The sequence below is a fragment of the Leopardus geoffroyi genome, chromosome C1, assembly GCF_018350155.1.
Source record: "Leopardus geoffroyi isolate Oge1 chromosome C1, O.geoffroyi_Oge1_pat1.0, whole genome shotgun sequence".
In the NCBI taxonomy this organism is placed as follows: Eukaryota; Metazoa; Chordata; class Mammalia; order Carnivora; family Felidae; genus Leopardus; species Leopardus geoffroyi.
Window position 1 is genome coordinate 21,497,451 of NC_059328.1, and position 20,727 is coordinate 21,518,177.

Below are 20,727 nucleotides of genomic sequence, written 5' to 3' on the forward strand. Positions count from 1 at the left end.
AGATGTGAGTCCTCTTACACAGATCTCCAGCACCCATGTGGAAGTCTGGTTTTATGCTAAAAATCTCCCATTTTATTCCTACTTTTCTGTTAGTGGCTCAGTTGGTTTTGGTTTGAAAGTCTAACTCTTGGTTTTGACTCATGGGATCGAGCCCTGAGCCCTGCACTGGGCTCCGTGGAGCCTAAGATTCTCTCCCTCTAATAAACATTTTTTGAAGGAACACCAGTCTTGGGCTCAGCCTGAATTTTCAGGCTTACTGAAGGAGACATTTATATAAATGGGAAGTTACAGAACTCATCATATTATCCTTTAATTAAAAAAAGGATAAAAAATAAAAATAAAGAGTTTAACACTGTAATGGGGAATAACCAGCAGCTTGAGGGACATCAAGAATATGGACACAAGCATAGTTTAAGTCTTTTATTGGTCACTTACATACCACATGCCAGCATTAGCAGAAATACAGAGGTCATGGTTTTCCACTGAAAATAACCTGTTGTCTTTTAGCTTGCCTCTTCCCACAAGGTCTGTCTCCTGAAAAGGAAGTGTATGCCAGTGTGTTAATATTCCCCCAATTAATTAATGCCACCCAGACATTTTTCCCAAACTGGTCTCAGTCCCATATCCGCATTTATCATCCATAGATGTCCACTCAGATTAGGTTTCATCCTGGACCAGTCAGCCTAACAAAACATACCCTGAACTAGATGAACTACTTGTTTCTGCCCAACCCATCTCCCACACTTCAGGAAAGGGGCCAGTATGATCCCACGGTTTGAAGTTTCCCCAAACCTCAGAGCAGGAGCTCAAACCATGACTGCACATTCAAAGCAATCAGCCTTTGCTGCTGAAGGTGCAGGGCTTTGGCATCTGGTACTTTCTACTCACAGCACGTTGTGCTCTTCCTGGCCTTCCAACAGAATAGGCAAATCTAACAGACCAAATCACACCAAACATTTTTCTCTTCTGGCCATGAACAGCTAATAGGTGTAAGCGATGTAGTATTAAAAAGCTAAGACTTTCTTTCATACAGGCCTAGGCTGCCTCATGATTCACTACACTACTTAGGGTTTACAACACTCCACTGCGTGGCGCTGCAAGGAAGCTACAGTGAAGTTTAGGTAGCCAACTTACCCAACTATAGATCCATAATCACAGATAAGGACAGCTTTACTGGTAACAGATCTTTAAAAAAAAAAACAAAAAACAGGACACTCTCAACCAAGAGGCAAGAAGGACATTCATGTTGATCAAATTCAGAAGTATTAAGTCAGCCATCACTACAACTGCCCAGACCTTCACCTACATCCTCCCTTTAAGCCTAAGATTATCCCATTTTACAGGGGAGGAGGAGATCAAAGAGAATTCAAATCTTGTTTGAAACTAGCCTCCAAGCTATATACCAGACGATAAGCACTGGGAGGCTAGTTTCAGTGTTCTTTTTCCTCCTTTTACGACCACCAAGACCAGTGTTCAGATCCGATGGGAAAGGGAACTGGAGGGTCAGGATGTCTTCAACATCTAACTTTACCTTATCTAAAGCACAGCAACAACCTGGTAACTTCAGATTCTTCAGTAGCAGATACTGCCAGGACACTTGGGGGCAAGCTGCAGAAAAAAGGGTGAAAGCTCTAAACGAAGAAGTTGATCGAAACACCCATCTACCATCTACGTGGTAGTTTATGGAAAACACCCGGACTCACTGAGAAGGCTTCCAGCCCAGGTCCCAAGCTGTTTATAGGAAAGGCGAGTGGCAGCTGCAGGTATTATGCTGACCTGTGCTGTCAAAGTCTCTCCAGGTTGCTCTCGCATGCAGTTGGAGATCCCATGGCCACAACCGGCCACAGCCCTTGGAAACATGCTGTACTGACCCACCAGGCACTTCCCAGAAACCTACCGGGTCCTGAGATGGTTGTGTTCCAGCACAGTCATGACCACAGAATCCTCACCAGAAAGCTCAACCTCAGAGTCCTCCTGGAATCTTCATCTGGCACATCTAAGACGAGAACACAGTTGTCCTGAATGACATTGTTCCCTTCTTCTGGTCTTGAGAATCAAAATGTTTGACTGGCTTTTGATGCTGGTACTTATGCCTTAAGCTTTTCAGGGCAGTGACCCAAAGCACTGTTAAGATCTGTGCCACTTGCCACTAGATTTTCCCAGCACACATGTCCAATCCATTCCCACTGCCTGCCCCTCCATACTTGTTCTTCATCTCAGCAATCTACTTCTCAGAAGTTTTATTCTAGCAACTCTATGCAAGACCCATCAACAGAGCATTTCTGTTGGCCTCTGGAAACCGGTCTATTGTAATAAAGGATTCCACCTATACCAGAGAAATGGCAGGTACCATGGGAATTGTCTTTTCCTGATATGTTGCAGATCAGTTACAGCAAACAGAACGGCGACCGTCAAGGAAAACTGTCACTCTGGGCTCCTTTTTGACCACAGCAGCTATGTGGAAGCAGCTGCAGCTTCGATAAGGGCCACAGGGCAATTTAGGTCTCAGGACCGCCACAAATGCTGTCCAACCCTCAGACTCCCCTAAATCCTGTGCACTATTGCATAACTGAAATTCACCTACTGAGACATGCTGGAGACCAAATAAGAGAACAGATATCCTACTACCAGGTCCCAACTTCCTCTTCATTTTTGTTATGTACCAGTGTTTTGTCTCATTTAATCTTTACAGGACCATTTTATCATCCGTTTTGCGGACAGGTTTAAATTAAGCTATTTACTGAAAGTCGCCAATCAGTGTAGAAAAGCCACAGAACTGGAATTTAAAATAGGTTCTAAAGGACTCGAACTCCAAAAATCCCTTTTTATCCACCTGCATGAATTCCTTAACATGTCCTGCAGCGAGATAACAGGTAAAGTCACTTCCCCAAGGTCGCCCAGTAAGTAGCTGTAATGGGCCGATTCAGTTTCCGATCCCGTTGACACCACCACGCGGCGTCTCCCTAGTTAGGCCACTACAGGCCCAAGACTGCCCCGCACCCCGCTGCCTGGCCGCGTTACTCACCCGTCACAGCGCGGGCCGAGGCGGGAGCAGGCGCGGCCCTCTCGGGGTCCGGCTCCTCTCATCGCGCATGCGGCCGACCAGGCCTTCTGGACCTCGGTCCCAGCAGGTCGGGAGGCCCGGCAACTGAGAGCCGCGCTCAACATCCCTCAGCCTCGGGAGGCAGCCCGGGCGAGTGAGGGGCCGGTGGCGGCCAAGCTACGGTAGGGTAAGTGGAAGAATGCGCGTGACTTGCAGCAGGTCTGAGACAGCGGCGCACGAAGCTACACCTGCACGGCGGCTGGGAAAAGGGACGTCGGAGCGTTGGGAGAGGGCTTTTATAGGCCTCGCCCTTGGCGGCCGCGCCCGACCACTGCGGCAACGCGCCCGCGCAGACCTCTGGGAGTTGTAGTCCGTCTGCCCTCAAGTGCCGGGAGGCGCGTCAGGCTCTGAGTTCTAAGGGCGTGCGGAGTCGCTGCCTTCTTGCCGGGAAGAGAGCAGCCTTCCGCCCGTGTTCCGCACTCGCTGAACGTCTGGGACTCGGCACTGGGCTCACAAATGAAGCCGACTCGCTATCCCCGCTGGAGCTCAGTCAGACATCCAAAGTCGGGAAATGACGCGGTGAGCTGCGTCAGGGCTCGGCTCCGACCGCGGCGGGCCGACCGAGGAGCAGCCACCGCATGGGTGTGGAGAGGCGCTCTGCGAGCTCTTCTGGGGGCGTGGCCCTTTGGGAGGGTTTATCAGCAAGGAAGACGCGACCGATTTACTCAGAAGATGAATGCATTATTCGTTCATTTTCCGCTAATAGGTAAGTAACTTTGCCGAGCACTTACTCAGATTATGCTCGATTATCTCAACTAGTTTCCCCAACAACCCTGTGTGTAGGTTTGTAGTTATGCCCTTTTTACAGATCAGAAAACTGAGGGATGCATCACCCAGGTAACTAACGAGGGAAGGGCCTGAATCCACGAGTCCACGGCAGAGACCACGCTCAGAATCGCAGTGCCATGTACATGTTTTGTCCATGGAATGAATAAACGTCAATGTAAAAACAAGAAGTTGTCAAGAATTAAATACGTGTTCTGTGCTTACTCTATTCGTTAATTTTTATCCTTAATATACTCATTAAAAAGGAGGTACTATTGTTCTCATTTAATAGAGACAACAACAGACTGTAAGGAGACAAGAAACTTCCTGGTAACTTCCAAATGAGTTTCTCCAGCCTTACTTTTCTGAGCTCCAGACCTTATATCCTGCAGCGTCCCCGAACTTCTACACTTGGCTATCTAATAAATAGGCTTCTCAGAACATAGCCTTTCCTCCTCCACACCTGCTCTTCCCAATCTCAGCAAATCCTTGGAATGATCCTGGACTCCTCTTTCACTATCATCCCACTTACAATCCATCAGCAAATCCTACATTCTCCACCTTTGAGATGTGACAGGAATCTGACCATTTCTTACCACCTCCACTGACGCTATCATTGCCGGCTGACAATCACAGTAGCCTCCTAATTAGTCTCCCTGAGTCTACCATTCTCCCCTATAGTCTGGTCTCAACAACCAGCCAATGGTGTGTAAAGAACACAAGGTTTTCATTTTGATGAAGTCTAGCATGTCCATTTGCTTTCTTTTATGCTTTGTGCTTTCTGTGTCCTATTTTAAAAATCTTTGCCTAACTTAAAAGTGTTAAAGATTTTCCCCTCAGTTTTCATCTGGAAGTTTAAGAGTCTTAGCTCTTACAGTTAGATCTAGGATTCATTTTTTAGTTAATGTTTTGCGTATGGTGTAAGAGTCAAAGTTTGCTTATTTACTGCATATGGCTCTCCAGTTGTTCCATCTTCATTTGTTGAAAAAGATTATCCATCTAATTGGTTTGACACCTTTGTAAAAATCAGTTATCCGTATGTGTAGGTCTGTTTCTGTACTCAATACTACACTGTCCGGATTACTGTAGCTTTTTAATATGTTTTGAAATAGGGTACTATAAGTCATGCAACTTTGTTCTTTTTCAAAATTGTTTCAGCTGTTCAGTCTTTGCATTTCCATGTAAATTTTAGTATCAGCTAATTTTGTATTTTTTCTAATGTTTATTTTTCAGAGAGCGTGCTTGCAGACATGGGAGAGGGGCAGAGAGAGAGGGAGACAGAAGATCTGAAGTGACCTCTGTACTGACAGCAGAGAGCGCAATGCGGGGCTTGAACAGATCATGACTGGAGCCCCTAATTTGTATTTTTTAAAAACCCTACTGGCTGGAGGGTGCCTGGATGGCTCAGGCCGTTGAGCGTTGGACCCTTGATTTTGGCTCAGGTCATGATCCCAGGGTCATGAGATCAAGCCCCAAATCAGGCTCTGTGCTGAGTGTGGAGCCTGCTTAAGATTCTCCTCTCTCTCTCTCTCCCCCCTTTCTCCCTCCCTCCCTCTGCCCTCTCCTCCTCTTGCATGCTCTCTAAAATATAAAAATAAGAAATAAAAGCCTACTGGGATTTGGTTGGAATTGCATTGAATCTGTAGACTTAATTTGGGGAGAACTGATAACAATCTTTTTTTTTTTTAAATATTTATTTATTTTTGGGAAAGTGCAAGCAAGGGAGGGGCAGAAGAGGGGGACAGAAGATCCAAAGTGGACTCTGCGCTGACAGGCTGACAGCAGCGAGCCCCATGTGGGGCTTGACTCAAGAACAATGACCTGAAGTCGGACACTCAACTGACTGAGCCATTCAGGTGCCCCTGACAACAATCTTGAGTCCTCTCATCCATGAGTATGGTATACCTCTCCATTTATTTAAGTCATCTTTAATTTTTCTCAACAGTGTTTTTTAATTTTCAGTGTACAGATCTTATGTATCTTTTGTCAAATTTATCCCTAAGTCTTTCATATTTCTGATGCCATTGTAGATGGCATTTTTGTTGATTTCAAATTCTAAATGGTCATTGCTAGTATATATAGAATTAATTTTTGCATATTAACATATCCTTGCTAAACTCCTGTATTAGTTTTGGCACCTCTTTTGTAAGTTCCTTAAGATTTTTCACAAGTCTGTGGATAAAAAGACAGGTTTACTTCTTCCTTTTCCAACCTGGATGCCTTTTCTTTCTTTTTCTTGCCTTTTAATATTGGCTAGGACCTCCAGTACAATATTGAATTAATAAGTTACATTTCATCAAAATTAAAACTCTCGGCAGGGGGGCCACCTGAGTGGCTCTGTTGGTTGAGTGTCTGACTTTGGCTCAGGTCATGATCTCATGGTTCATGGGTTTGAGCCCCACATCAGCCTCTGTGCTGACAGCGTGGAGCCTGCTTCAGATTCTCCGTCTTGTTCTCTCTCTGCTCCCCCCCCACCCTTAAAAAAGTAGACATTTAAAAATTTCAAAAAAGTAACTCTCAGGCGGGGGGACAGTTAGGAGAGGAGAATTAAAAACAGACATGGGGAAACTTTTGGGCATGATACATGGTTGTGGTAATGGTTTCATGGATGTACATGTGCATCAAAACTCATCACATTGTACACTGTAATATGTACAGTTTACTGTGTGCAAATTACACCTCAATAAAGATGTAAAAATAAAAACCATAACCAAGAAAAAATTTACATCCTATTATTCAGCGGCTCAAAAACCTCCACTGATTTTGCAACACATTTGGAATAAAAGCTGAAGTTCCATAATGGCCTCTGAAGCCACATGATTTGGCTCCTCTCTGCCCTCATCACCCACCACTTGCTCCCTCATTCATTCTGCTCCCTTTTCTCAGCCTCTCTGCTCTGCTTGTAGCATCATTGCCTGATCTCACCTCAGGGCCTTTGCTCTTGCTGTTCTTCTTGCCTGGAACTATCCTCTCTGGATATCAGAGACAACCACACTACTCATTCCTTCACTTTATGTAACCTCCTCAGGACACCCTATTTTGATATAGCTACCCTGCCACCCTTTAAGCTATTGTTCTGCTTATTTATGGCACTTATTGCCTCTTGACATCACATTATACATGGGTTTATTTTCTGTCTTCCCCATTACAATGTGAGCTACCAATAACAGGAATTGTGTCTTTTTATCTTCATTGCTATATAAGTGCCTGGTATATAAGAGACAGCACTTATTGAAACAATTACTAAGTAAATGAATTAATTAATTAATGAAACTTGGCCAAGGCCACATAGCTAGTAAGTGGCAGTTGGAACTAAAACCTAGATCTATCTAATGTAAATGTGCATAACTTACCTGCTATGTTATACAGTTCCTCCATGACTACTTCATGAGGTGGGCACCGTGATTTGCCTTACTTAGCAGAAGGGGAAGCAGGGGGTGGGGAATCACTTTCCTCACCCCTAATCACATAGTCTATGGCAAGGTCAGCTGACATCTGGACTCTGGTGCTAGGTGCAGAGGTCAGGCACATGACCCCATCCCACAGCAGGAGTGTCCAGGAGAGGAAGTTCAAAGAGTCCAATGCTGACAGTGCACTGCCCATGTGTGCTAACCACAAAGCCTTCTGGCAATGTTGGGTTCAAACTGCATTTCAAGCTGTTTCATGCCTCTTTGCCTTTGCCCAGATGCCCCTGCCTGGAGTGCCCTTCCTCTTTGACCTCCCCAGCTCCTACTTGTCCTTGGGGACTCAGCTTCAGCATCACCTCCTGCATGAGGTCTTCTCTGACCCTGTAGCTCCCTGAGCCCAGCCCTATTGTGGGATTTGACTGACTGAATTAATGAATAAATAGCATTTACCTGCTTTTATTCATTCATTAAGCCATAAATATTTACTGAGTTCCTGTTTTGTGCCAAGCACTGAGGATACAATCATAGATCACTGCCCTCAAGTAACCTAGGAGGGAGACAGCACAGTGGACAAAAGGGCATGTGACCTCATTGGCCAGGTGGTGAGAGGCTTCTTGAGGACAGGGATCTAATCTAAGGTATGAAGTAGGAGTTAGCCCTTTGAAGAGAGAGAGTGTGTTCCTGGCAGAGGGTTGAGAAGAGGAAAGATGTTCAGTATGGCTGGAGCTCAGAGTACCAGTGGTGGGTAAAGAAGGGGCTTAAGGGCTAGGGTGCCTGGGTGGCTCAGTTGGTTAATTGTCGGACTCTTGGTTTCAGCTCAGGTGATGATCTTATGGTTCCTGGTCCAGGTTCGTGGTCCAGGTTCCGCACGGTCAGCACAGAGCCTACTTGGGATTCTCCCTCTCTCTCTCTGCCCCTCTCCCACCCTCTCAAGCACATGTGCAAGCATGTATGTGGTGGGGAGCACTCTCTGTGTGTCAAAATAAACTTTAAAAAAGGAGGAAGAGAGAGAAGAGGAGAGGGAGGAGAGGGAGGAGGGGGAGGAGGAGGAGGAGGCTGGTGCATCCATAGAGATCTGACACAAAAATAATTTTCCATCTGAACAGAGGTGGGGAGAATATCTCGATGGAGGAATCAGTGGGGCAGGTGGGAGTGATGCAGACGCTTAATTTGGGGAAACCTGGTAGGAAGGATTTCTCTTTCTCTCTCCTACTCCTAGAGGTAGGGAAGGAGCAGAGACATGGGCCCCTTCAGGCTCTACCATGCAGGTGACCAATGACTGAGATTACGCGGAGACCCTCAAAGTGGCTTCTTACTGATTTGTTAGGAGTTAGACAGAAGAGGGGCACCTGACTGGCTCAGCTGGTAGAGCATGTGACTCTTGATCTCAGGGTTGTGAGTTCAAGTCTCATGCTGGGTGTAGAGATTACTTACATACATACATGCATACATACATACATACACTTTAAAAAAAAGAGTTAGCTAGAAGAAAATTGGGCCTTCCTAGATCCTGCCAGAAACAGAAATACCAAACAAGGCTTTGCCCTTGGGTAAACTTGGCAGCTAGAATGTATTCCTTGCTGAGTGATCTTGGATTATTTAATCTCTCTGAGCCTCAGTTTCCTCATCTGTGGAAATGAGCAGAACAACACCTAAAACTCACAAGGTGAGAAGGAAATATGACATGATTGTTTGCAACAGTGAGGATCTCCCCTCACCACCAATTTGCCCAAACAAATTAAACTGATAAAATCCACCCACATTGGACAGTGGGATTAAACCAATAGACAAGCTGTGTGAGACCAGCCAGCACCTCAGCCTTGATACCTTGGGTTTCCAGAAGGCCTGACTGGGGAGAACAGAGTGGATCTTGGAAGCAGGTGTCCCCGCCTTACCCTTGCCACTAACCCAAGTGAGACCTGACCACTGTGACCTGGAAACTCTTGGTACTTGATTTGCAGTCCCCTTTCGTGGCATCGAGGGGATAACGAAGATGGAGACAAACTGAGATGTGAGTCTCAGCTGTGCTCTGTGACCTGAGACAAGCCTCAGTCTCCTCAGCTCTAAAATGGGCACACAGTGGCCCTCTCAAAATTGTTGCCCACAGAATGTGAATAACTGACCATCTGGCCTCATAAATGTTAATTGTCAAGGCCCCAGACCAACTGCACTCCCTCTGGGATCACATTTGTCTGTCCTGCCTCTTCTACTAGCCCTGTCCAAGTCTCTCTCTGGGCCCTGAGGCCCAGCCCAGGTAGGTGCTAAGGATGCAATGGGGTTGTTAAACATTGAACCTGACCATGGAACAGGAGGCCCTAGGCCAGGGCCAATGGGGCTCCTGGAAAGGAGCACCTGGGCAGGGAAGGGGCATCTATAAACCATCAACTTTCTAGAGTGGCATCTCCAGGTCCAGCAGCAGGGGCCCAACCGGGGAACTGCCTGGAGAGCGGGGCTGGAGAGAGAAGCCAGCACAGCAACAGCGGCGGTTGAATGAGGTGGACTCTGGCTGTGTTAGTTTCGGGTCAGCGCCTGTCTCGTTCTCGTTCCTCACTCCTCCTCCAACCCACATTGCCTTCTTTCATCTCTCATCCTAAGAAGTAGGGGTTATTATCCCCATTTTGGAAGACGAAACTGGGGTTCAGAGAGGCGAGCACGTGCCCAGGTGTCACGGCCGCCGGGCCTCCGGGGTGGGTCACTAGCACAACGCGCCCCCGGCCCGCGGACCCGTGTCTCGGCGCTGGGGCCCAGAGGGCGGCGCCAGCCTGCGGGCCGCGGGGCGGGGCGGGGCGAGGCGAGGCCGGACCGCTGGCCTCCGGCGGCGGGGCGGCGAGAAGGGGGCCATGGAGGCACCGGACTGCCACTACCAGTTCCGGATCGCGCTGCTGGGGGACGCGGCCGTGGGCAAGACGTCGCTGCTGCGGCGCTACGTGGCGGGAGCGCCCGGGGCCCCGGAGCCTAAGCCCGAGCCCGAGCCCGAGTGGGCGCCCACAGTGGGCGTCGAGTTCTACAGCCGCAAGCTGCAGCTGCCGGCCGGGCCGCGCGTCAAGCTGCAGCTTTGGGACACCGCGGGCCACGAACGCTTCAGGTGCGGGGAGGGCGGGGTGAGAGGCTTCGGGGTGGTCAGTGTCACCGGCCTCCACGGCTACCCCCCAGCGGGGTCGGCCTCAGTGGCCCAGGTACAGGTCTGGGGAATGCCCTGGTCTCTAGCCCTTCACTCAGAGTCCTTACACAAATGCAGCCAGTGGCCTGAGACCCTGATGCTGGGAGGACAGAAGGGCCCTGCTCTGGAAAGCTGGAGAGATGGGTGACCTGGCTGCTGAGAGAGCCCACGGAGCAGAGCGGGAAGTGTCAGGGAGCCGTGAAAGGACAAGAGATTTGGGTGGGTCTGGAAGGATGCATAGGAATTTGCCAGAAAACGGGAAGCAAAAAGCTGCAATCAGGAAAACATTAGGCTTCCTCCAGGAATGGAGGAATGGTCCAGAGCGTATGTGACTGGAACTTGCTCCCTAGCTGAGGGGCGCAGGCACTCTCTTGGGAGACACGGATGCCAGGAGCAGAGAAGTACTGAGCAGTGTGAAATGAGCTATGGGGCCTGTGGGGCAGTCAGTGCTCGTGAGGGAAGCCCTGTCTTTGGGGGGGTTGGGGGTCTTGATGGCATAAACCTCGCCCAGCTCACTCCCCCTCCTTCAGGTGCATCACCAGGTCCTTTTACCGGAATGTGGTAGGTGTCCTACTGGTCTTTGATGTGACAAACAGGAAGTCCTTTGAACATATCTGCGACTGGCACCAGGAGGTCATGGCCACTCAGGGCCCAAACAAGGTGATCTTCTTACTGGTTGGCCACAAGAGTGATCTGCAGAGCACCCGTGTTGTCTCAGCCCAGGAGGCAGAGGAGCTGGCTGCCTCCCTGGGCATGGCCTTCATGGAGACCTCAGCCAAAAAGAACTGCAATGTGGACCTGGCCTTCAACACCCTTGCTGATGCCATCCAGCAGGCTCTGGAGCAGGGGGACATCAAGCTGGAGGAGGACTGGGGGGGTGTCCGGCTCATCCACAAGGCCCAAGTCCCCATGTCCCCCCACAGAGAGCAGCCCCCAGGCCCATGTCAGTGTTGACTCTGGGAGGGAAAGGGTTAAACCTCTGTCAACCTCAGAAGTGCTCCTGGAATGGGGAGTGGCAGGATCTTTCTGGAGATCAAATGGCAGGATGTATCCAAAGGGTTAACATAAACAGTATCTTAGCAGTCACTCTTGGGGTCTCAGGGACTTTCTTCCAGAAAGATTTTCTTCCAGCAAGCTCTAAGAAGTCACGTGTACAGCCGCTTCCTGTCCTTCAGCCTGTTTCCTCAGTTGTCAGTGGGGCTCATTAAAGACCCACATCACGGCAGGGGGTGGGGGCGTGGGGGGGTGGGAGTGTGTGGGCATGAATGAGACAATCAATGTGGGGACATGCTCAGCCCAGAGCCAGCCATCCGGTAAGAACTGAATAACAAGAACTGTCCTCATCACTCTTTCCCATCTCGGACAGTTCTGGCAGTGTTTCTGAGCTCGGACGCTGAGACGCACCGCGTCTGGAAGCTGCTGCACAGACAAGGACTGGGCAGGAAATTTCAGGGCAAGCCTACCTCGGAGCCTCCTTAGGTCCTCAGGCTTGGATGAGTCTTAAATATGTGCCCTGAAACTCAGGGTTGCTGCTCAGAGCCCCTACTCCAAGGCCAGGTGCCTGATCTGGATCTGGAAGGCAGGGATGAACACGAGGGGCCAGCTCCTAGGTTAGGCACACAGTGGACACTCTGATTAGCCACCAAGTTGTTCCTTTGGGGCTGAAGAACCCACAGCCTCCTACCCCCACCCATTTGTCCCTGGGAGTGCAGCGATGGTGTTGATGGTGGGTTCACAGCACCCTCTGGAAACTGCCCACATCCAATGTTAATCTATTGAATCCACTGGGGCTGGGAGGAGTGTTTAAAAGCCTGGCTTTCTTTGCTCCAACTCAGAAGGTCAAACCCAGCTTTGTCAGTCTTCATGGGGCAAATTGAGGCCATTGTTCTTACAACATCACAGCTCTTCTCCCTCTGCTTAGTCACACCTCCTTCCCCCCCCCCCCCCCCAACCCGACCCCAGGCAGATATTGCTCTCCAGAATACCCTAATCCATATCTGCTCACTAATCCTCATCTCAGAAATTGCCTCCTGGAGAACAGGAACTGCTAGGCAGAAAATGTCTTGGGGCAATCTGGGAAGGCTTCCTGGAGATGGTGTTTATGTTGGTAAGAATCTCAGCAGGTGTAGGGCACGTGGGTGGCTCAATAAAGCACCCAACTCTTGATTTCGGCTCAGGTCATGATCTCAGGGTTCATGAGTTTGAGCCCAGCATGGCATCAGGCTCTGTGCTCGCAGCCGGGAGCCTCCTTAGGATTCTCTCTCTCTGACTCTCCCCCACTCTCACGTTTTCTCGGTCTCTCTCAAAATAAAAAGAAGAAGAAGAAGAAGAAGAAGAAGAAGAAGAAGAGGAGGAAGAGGAAGAAGAAGAAGAATCTGCAGGCATAGGAGGGGTGTCATTGTGCCAGTGGGCACAGGAAGGGCATGGACAGTTGCCACAGCAAAAAAGCAAAACCATTTAATTCACTTTGTGACCTGGGGACTTACTCAGTCTCAGATTCCTCTTCAGTATCATGTGACTGATAATCCCCTCTTCCAAGGGCTCTTGGGAGGTTTCTAGTCCAGGTGGGTTTCTTAGCTTCTTCCCCACAGGGGATGGGCCAGGGTGGGTCTCGCTGTGCACTGCCTCCTCTTTTACTACTATTTTTAAAGTTTATTTTGAGAGTCAGATGATATCAAGAGTCAGATGCTTAACCAACTTGAGCTACTCAGGCACCCCAAGGATCACCTCTTACCCATAGTATCATCCCAGCTGTCAAAAGTAGGGTAAGCTTTGCAGTCAAGTTTGACTCTCAGCTCCACTGTGTAACTGTGGGACCCTGGGGAACTCACTTCATCTCTGCAAGCCACAGTGGACTCCTCTGGAAAAAGAGGATAGTAATACCTAACTCACAGGGTTTTAGAAAGGATTAGATGAGGGGCTCCTGGGTGGCTCAGTTGGTTAAAGCGTGTGACTTCGGTTCAGGTCATGATTTTGCAGTTTGTGGGTTTGAGCCCCACATCAGGCTCTATGCTGACAGCTCAGAGCTTGGAGCCTGCTTCGGATTCTGTGTCTCCCTCTCTCTCTGCCCCTTCCCCACTCATGCTCGCTCTCTCTCTCTCTCTCTCTCTCTCTCTCTCAAAAATAAATAAAGATTAAAAAGAAATTTTCTTTCTTAAGATTAGATGAGAAATTTAAGGCAGTGCTGGCCACACAGTAGGAATTCACAAAATGGATGTCCCCTTCTTCCCCTGAGGGTTTTGCTCCTAAATCACTGTAAGGGAACAGAGACTACCAAAGTAAACACTGGGGAAATAACAAGGATTCCAGACTCTACCAAAGATCTTAAAAGATCTTGACCGCACCCCCACCCTGCTCCCTGCCTCCAGACCCGGAGATGTGAACTGGGCTCTACTTTCTTATTAAGGGTGAGATTCCAGAATCGTCCCTTCAGGGCTATCCCTAGGCTAGTCTGAACACACAAAACTCCCTCTCCAAAGCAGCACCCTGGCTAAACCGTCTCTGGCCATAGCAGCTTCCGCATGGTCAAGCTCCCAGGCCTGGATCCATGCCTTTTGCCCTTTAGAAGGCACAGAGCCAAAGTCTGCTACCTGTAGGCCCTTTCTGAAGATCCAGCCTGCCCTGGGAGCCACTGAAACCTAGTGGGTAAAGAGGGAAGACCCATCCTGCTCTCCACACATGAGGCTGGAACTGAAGATGTTGGGGGTGGGAGTCTAATCTCTCTACCTCTGAGCCTCAGTCTTTATGGTAAAATGAGAACAATTCCTATGTCACAGGTTTGTTAGAGGATTAAATATGATGACATGTGTGAAGTGCCCAATGAGTGTTAACTTCCTTCTGTTAACAAGCTCCCTTTGGGTCTTTCATGTGCCCATCCCTTGTCTGGAATGTCCTTTCTCCATCTATGTCAAAACTCTGTTCATCCTTCAAGGTTTGGACCAACCTAATGTATCGGTTCCTTCTCTGAGCCTTTAGGGCACCTGAGTGGCTCCCTTCTTTGAGATTTCAGGCTCTGCTGTCTCTTATCATTTTGCCCCACTAGACTCTAGCATTTCAAGGCCACGGTTTCCATGAGAAGGAAAGACAATGGGCCAAGAGCACAGGTCTGAGTCCTAGCCTGCCCAGTGACCTCAGACAGGTCATAATGACCTCTCCAGACCTTAATGTTCTTACCAGTAAAATAAAGGGCAGCACTGGGTGATGCTGGGGCCTTTTTTAACTATAGGTAATTGTGAGGCTTCAGTCCAGCTCTGGCCTCCTCCTCCCTGCTTCCCCTCATTCAGGCACACGGGACTTTCCAGGATGACTTTCTGGTACCAGATGCTTCCTTTTGTGTCCTCAAAATTCACTCCTGTTGTTGCAGCCACACCCTACCTCTATCTTTTGGTTAATACTTTCCTAGGAAAACCTCACATGCCATATCCCTTTACTTTTAGTTCAAATTAACTGCAGCAACTTCCTGGCTGTACCCCTCCCACCTGCCTCCAACTCCATTCTCCACACTGGCAGCCAGAGCAAGTCTTTTAACATGGAAACACAATCACATTAGTCCTCCCCCTAAACCTCCACTGGCTCCCCATCACCTGGCCAGTAGTTTTCAAACTTTTTGTTTATATGCTTATTTTTAGCATCAGAATCCTCTTATCTTTTAGTCCTAAAAATGTCCCCCAATTAGGAAAAGGTATTGCTCAGGCTGAAGAGGGGTGGGAAGCCCAAGGCCAGCCTTCTGGGCCACCAACACTACACCCTCCCATTCCTGCAAGACAGACAGATACACAGATACACACACACACACAGCAGCAGCCTCTGAAGACTTTGACACTATTGCCTGCAAGCTGTCCACCTCTCAAGTTTACTTGCTGCTCATCCCTGGACATCGTCTCCCAGTGTTACACCTTGTGCTTGAGCCACATGATGCACTGACCTCTTTACACCTCTGGGCCTTTGCATATGCTGTTCTTAGTCACCCCCATCTTGTCTCCATAAGACTTAGGGAGACAGGGCAGAGGCAGGCTCCGGAAGTCAGATGGACTTGGCTGAAGCCTTGGCACCAACACAAGCTGTGTGATTTTGAGTAAGTTAAACTTTTAACTCTCAGTTTCCTCCTGGGAACATGGGATTAGATAAGATACTACAATTACACTGTGTGACACAGGCCAAGCACATTCTTCCTTCTTCAGACTTGCTGAGAAAACACAATGCACTTATCTATGGAAGGCACTTAGCATAGCATGAGGCACCTGTGAGCATCCTACAAGGATCCTCTACAAGGATGCTGGAGTCCATCAGCCCTGTTGTCCCTGAGCTCCTCAGCACTGGGCTAGGCTCTGGGAATCTGGATATGGTTCTCAGTCAATGAGGAAGAGGGCCTCGAACCCAGGGTGTGGGTGAGCTGCACTAAGGATGGCCACACCAAGTCAGAAGATGCCTTATAGATCACTTGGTGGTGCCCCTGTCCTGTACTCCTACACACAGTCGTCAAAGCCTGTGAGTGCGCCGTGTAACCATCTTTCAGAATTCCCCCTGCCCTCCACTTCACTACCACCACCTCCATCCAGGCAACACCCTTCTAATGAATCTCTCTGCTTCCACACCTGCCCTCTCCCTTCCCCCCTCCTGGCTATTTGTACTCCACTGCCTGGCCAGGGTGATGTTTTAAAACTGCAAACCTGACAATAAATTATATTTAATATAAAAAAAAGAAAAAATAAATAAAATCTTGGCATTCTGTTAAAACAAAAACAACTGCAAACCTGATGAAAATCCCCTAGTGGCTCCTGTTACCTTTTGGGTAAAGTGCACTCTTGCTGGGGCCTACGAGGCACTGCATGACCTGGCCTGACTCACCTCACTACACTGCCTCGGGGCTGGCTTCCATGCAGTTCTCTCTCCCTCAAAGAGATCTCCACGCCTTCACCTGAGTCACTCAACTCAGTTGGTCAGACCAACTGCCCCCAGTCCTGTGAACCTCTCCTTTGCAGCCCTAGGCACAGAGGCAGTTTTACACCCACTCTATGGCAGGACCACTCCATGTTTTTGTTCACCAACACAGGCCCAGGTCCAGCTTATAAATACTTGCTGAATGAACAAGCCCCTCCACATACAGATAGGACAAGGCTCAAGATGGATGAAGCCACTTACCTGTCACACAGCTGATCAAGAATTGAGATCTTTTGACTCTACCCCAGCTCTTTCCATTAAACTGCCCAATTCTTTTGTCCCTTTCTGTCCTTAATGAAGGTTTCAAAACTAATTCTGGGTTCCTTCTTGGTTGTCAAGGTCAGTGACTCGCTCCTACTATCGGAACTCAGCGAGAGGCCTTTTGCTGTCTGATATCACCAACAGAACATCCTTTGAGAATGTCACCCAGTGGTATCAGGAGGTTCTGGAAAAAGTGAAACTCTTCAACATCCTCTTCCTGGTGGTAGGCCGCAGAAGTGACCTGGTGCCCAAGCAACAGGTGACGTTGGAGGAAGAGAAGCTGGCTGCTTCTTTGGGTGCTCTCCATGTTGAGACCTTGGCCAAGAGCAACAGGAACATCAGCACAGCCTTTGGGCTGCTCACTTAAGAGAGGGGTTATGGGGCCAAATTCCACGTGGGAGGGAATGAAAAGCAGGGTCCCATCTCAGGCCAAGATTCAAGGCAGAGGAGAAAAGCAGGACAAGGTGGGTATACCCATGCTGGTGATCTCTGGATGGAACACCCACGCCCCCTGAGGCCCAAGGAACCCTCACAATCCACAAGGGCTACACTGGGCTCAGGACAGGGTGATGCTAGGTACCACTGAAGGTCATGACCCTGAGTTCTTAAGGTGCCTGGTTTCCTCTGTATGATGTTGAAAATACAGGGATCAGGGACATCAACAACTAAGAACAGACAGGCACCTGCACAGATGGGCCTTTCCCCAAGCTACTGCCATCCTTTCTTGGGGCCAAGGATGAACATCAGGAGTTCTAGAAGAGCAGGTCAAAAAAGACTTTGCCAAAACTCTTGAGATTGGGGCTCATGAGAGTCACCCTGTCCCGTTCTTATGGCAGAGAAACTGGACTCAAACTCCTACTGACGGTATGGCCTTCCTTGGAGTAAAATAATGGAAAAATTTCTGGGTTTTTTTTCTCCTCACAGAATGAATAGTGGTGCTGCCACCTGCTGACAGAGAGCTACATCCAGCCTTGCTTGTCCTCTGAACTCTCTCTGGCCTTTCAAAGGCTATAAGCCATGTATACCCTGTGTTCTTCGATTAATAACTTCTTTATTCTGGAAAAGCAAATGAAAGTCATATTCATATAAACACTGACATTACAAAGTACAGGGAAAAGGGGAAGGGAAAAGGAAACAAAAACCTCTACAAATCCTGCTAATACTGTCTCACCAAACAAGACCATAATGCTTTGTTCCATATTCAATCACTTATATAATAAACCACAAATAAAATCTTCTCTGGAAGATACACTGTTCCTCTCTGAGACGGCAGGGAAAAGGGACTGGAAGTTGGGATAGGAGGCTTTATTCTTTTGGCAGATCCTCTCAGTCATTATAGATATTGCTGTACTGTTAATAAAAAATATATGCTTCTCTGTAAAGCATTAAAAAAAAAAAATCCAAGGATGAGATGGCTGAGGTCTCAGCTCAAGTATCTCCAAATACATTGTTGTCCATTCCCTGACCTTTCCATGTGTTATTTCTTGGTTGTTTTCCGGATCAGTGCCATTCTCTGAAAGGAGAGTGAAATAACCAATAACACAGGTTAGAGTCAGGAACTGTCCTAGTCACCCATGTGTGGCATGGTCTATACCACAAGCTGGAGCCCTTGGGAACCTACATGCACAGCGCAGCTCAGCAGGCTCCTTTGAGCCTAAGAGCAGTCTTCAGGACCCCAAGAGATGTTTGGACAGGCCAGTAGATCCATTCTGTTGACCAAAAGACCCAAACTACTGTAGGTTAGCAGGATGGCAAGAAAGTTAAAAACAGAAGGTGACAGCTCTTGCCTTTTGGGGACTTAGGGGATAGGTCATCAAAGCATATGTTTTCTAGACTCCTAATCTCTGAGGATTCTAGAGTCCAATCTCTCTGAGGATGAAGAAAATAGGGAAGGGGACTGTTTCAAGACTGTTGCCACACATAAAGGGAGCTGATATTTCACTCTTGATGACCTATAGTGAAGGAAACTGACACTAACAATTTCCACCACAACCCATCAGGGAAACATTCAGGTCACAGGTTTCAAATTTTACTATTTCCAGCCACTGGCCAAATTACTGATTGGCTTTGCTTACTCTTTGACCAAGAGATTATCCTAATATTATGATACTTGCTGAGAGAGGGGGACAGGGAGGGAGATAGGGCTGAAAAGTGGATAATTTGGGAACAGAGCCAAAATGACCATCCCTTGTCTGAAGGACTGCCTTCTGAGGAATACTGTGATCTTTTGATTCAGGCTATCAGTGGCTTCCGTGTAGGGCTTCCTCTGTGAGCTTTGTAAACACACACACTCCGGAGATCCCAGGAAGCAAGGGACAGTCAGCTACAACCACCCAACTATGCCCATTAAGCTTGGAAAGAACTCACTTTTGAAATCAGAGCACCAGCTAAATTAAGATGTTGTCAAGAGGAAGCCATCACTGCTATAAGACTGACCAATGACAGAGACAACTTGTTCATAGCAGAAGTGGAATTAGTTCTCATACTGACCCCTCAGTTCTGCAGTCAGAGGGGCAGAGAACAAAGGTGAAGCTGGGACAGAGGCCAGAATGCCTAGCACGGCAGTCTGGGCGCGACCCTCCTGCACAAGTATGGCTTATCTCTCCTTTCTTTAAACTGCCCTCTACCCAGAGGGCCACATATGATGTTCTGACAGCAACAGTGAAGGAGGATTTCATTAGGGAGACATGGAGGGGCGAGTTCTGTCCCTATTAGAAGCATCTACAATCAACAGCTTTAAGTGGCGCCCATCAGGACTGAGAGAAAAAACTGAGGCCACATGTGGGAACAGCAAAGTACCACAGATGTATCTCACTGTTCTCCCATGGAGCCCTGTGCTTCTTGCCCTCTCTGATCTCTGGTCCAGGGAGTGGAGCTTACTGTGTGAGGGAAGTGACAACTGCAGTGATAGTAGCTGTGTGTGCTGTCTTGCTCCCTTGGAGACACAGCTCAAGGATCAGCTGTGACTCCCCTGTGTTTCTGACAGCTCCTCACCTGTTTGTGAGCCTCTGTGGTGCAAGCCTTTTTGTAGGGTCGGATTTCTTCAGAGCCAAATCCAGGGATCCACATGTTCCACTGGCGTTCTGCAAGGAAGAGGCCAGCACAGAGATAAGGGGACAGGGAAGGCAGCATCAAAGTGCAGGGGGACCCTTGGACAAGGGTCAGGGAGCACTAATCTGAGCAATCAGCTATATTAATTAGCAGTAACCTTGCAGAGGGATTCTATGGAATACAAATGGGGGAATCACATGTGGTGCCTCCAAGGTTTGAAATGACACCATTCGACCTACACGCAAAGACAAAACAGGGAAATGAGTCCAGGCTGTGAGTTATGAGCCCTAAGGTTTCCATGCAGCTCAAGAGAACAGAAAAGTCATTTGTTTCTTGTCTTTTTTTTTTTTTTTAAAGTAAGCTCCACACTTAACATGGGGCTTGAACTCACGATCCTGAGATCAAGAGTCACATGCTCTCCCCATTGAGCCAGCCAGGCACCTTCAGTTGTCTTATTCCTATGTTCAAAGTCACTCCTCGCAAACCCAAAGGAAGAGGAGGAGGAGAAAGGCATTTTGAGCATTCTGGAGTTAAGAGCCAAGTCCCAGTTCTGCTGCTTCACTGTAGAGCTGTATGACACTGGGTCTCAGTTTCTTCATCTTTTACATGGTAGTAACAACAGTAATAACCATGTCATAGGGTGGTTGAAAGCATTCAATGACATAATGCAATCCCAGAGCCTGGGATAAATGCACAGAGATATGGATATAGACATAGGTATGTCCATAGCACAGCCCTGTGTTCTGGTGCCACTGGATATGGTCATCCCTGTAAGAGTGTCCCTAAAGGTTCCAAGAGGGCAAAGAGATTTTGTTTATTAGAGTATGTCAGTAATTGGCATAGCTACACAGACGCCCAAACCCGTGAATAAAAGTGCGGGGCACTTTAAGTATACCCAATATAAAAAAATTATACTTACACAAGATCATTTAGGGAATAAGCCTATTCAAAAGGAGTAAGATACTTTATCATATGCCCTAAAGCACTGAAAACATTTGTTTTGCAAATCTGTTTTGCCCCAGGCAGCCACTTACTTAAAT

The 20,727-nt window shown here is 48.2% G+C and overlaps 2 protein-coding genes, 1 long non-coding RNA gene and 4 other non-coding genes across 8 annotated transcripts in view; 1 reads left to right on the plus strand and 6 right to left on the minus strand.

Moving 5' to 3' along the window:
• Nucleotides 1-410: 410 nt before the first annotated feature.
• On the minus strand, nt 411-3,340 carry LOC123597476. Its single transcript, XR_006712134.1, has 5 exons — nt 3,026-3,340; nt 1,894-1,996; nt 1,532-1,608; nt 1,135-1,185; nt 411-534 (listed from the first exon to the last, which is right to left on the minus strand). It is a non-coding gene; the product is annotated as an uncharacterized LOC123597476 (long non-coding RNA).
• On the minus strand, nt 606-679 carry LOC123600260. The gene has a single exon (XR_006713619.1). It is a non-coding gene; the product is annotated as a small nucleolar RNA SNORD99 (small nucleolar RNA).
• LOC123600247 lies at nt 1,372-1,504 on the minus strand. The gene has a single exon (XR_006713606.1). It is a non-coding gene; the product is annotated as a small nucleolar RNA SNORA61 (small nucleolar RNA).
• On the minus strand, nt 1,734-1,864 carry LOC123600246. The gene has a single exon (XR_006713605.1). It is a non-coding gene; the product is annotated as a small nucleolar RNA SNORA44 (small nucleolar RNA).
• Nucleotides 2,357-2,491, minus strand: LOC123600232. Its single transcript, XR_006713591.1, has one exon. It is a non-coding gene; the product is annotated as a small nucleolar RNA SNORA16B/SNORA16A family (small nucleolar RNA).
• Nucleotides 3,341-9,555: 6,215 nt separating the features above from the next.
• RAB42 (RAB42, member RAS oncogene family) lies at nt 9,556-11,521 on the plus strand. Its single transcript, XM_045476336.1, has 2 exons — nt 9,556-10,360; nt 10,966-11,521. The coding sequence occupies exons 1-2, from the start codon at nt 10,116-10,118 to the stop codon at nt 11,387-11,389; spliced, it is 669 nt and encodes a 222-aa protein (XP_045332292.1). The 5' UTR covers nt 9,556-10,115; the 3' UTR covers nt 11,390-11,521.
• Nucleotides 11,522-17,670: 6,149 nt separating this feature from the next.
• Nucleotides 17,671-20,727, minus strand: part of TAF12 (TATA-box binding protein associated factor 12) — a 32,204-nt gene continuing 29,147 nt past the window's right edge. For both annotated transcript variants that reach the window (XM_045476338.1, XM_045476337.1), the window contains 2 exons: nt 19,631-19,719; nt 17,671-18,149 (listed from right to left, as the gene is read on the minus strand). In XM_045476338.1, the coding sequence (XP_045332294.1) occupies nt 18,114-18,149; nt 19,631-19,719 (125 nt within the window). In that variant the 3' untranslated portion in view covers nt 17,671-18,113. The remainder of the gene's footprint in view (nt 18,150-19,630; nt 19,720-20,727) is intronic.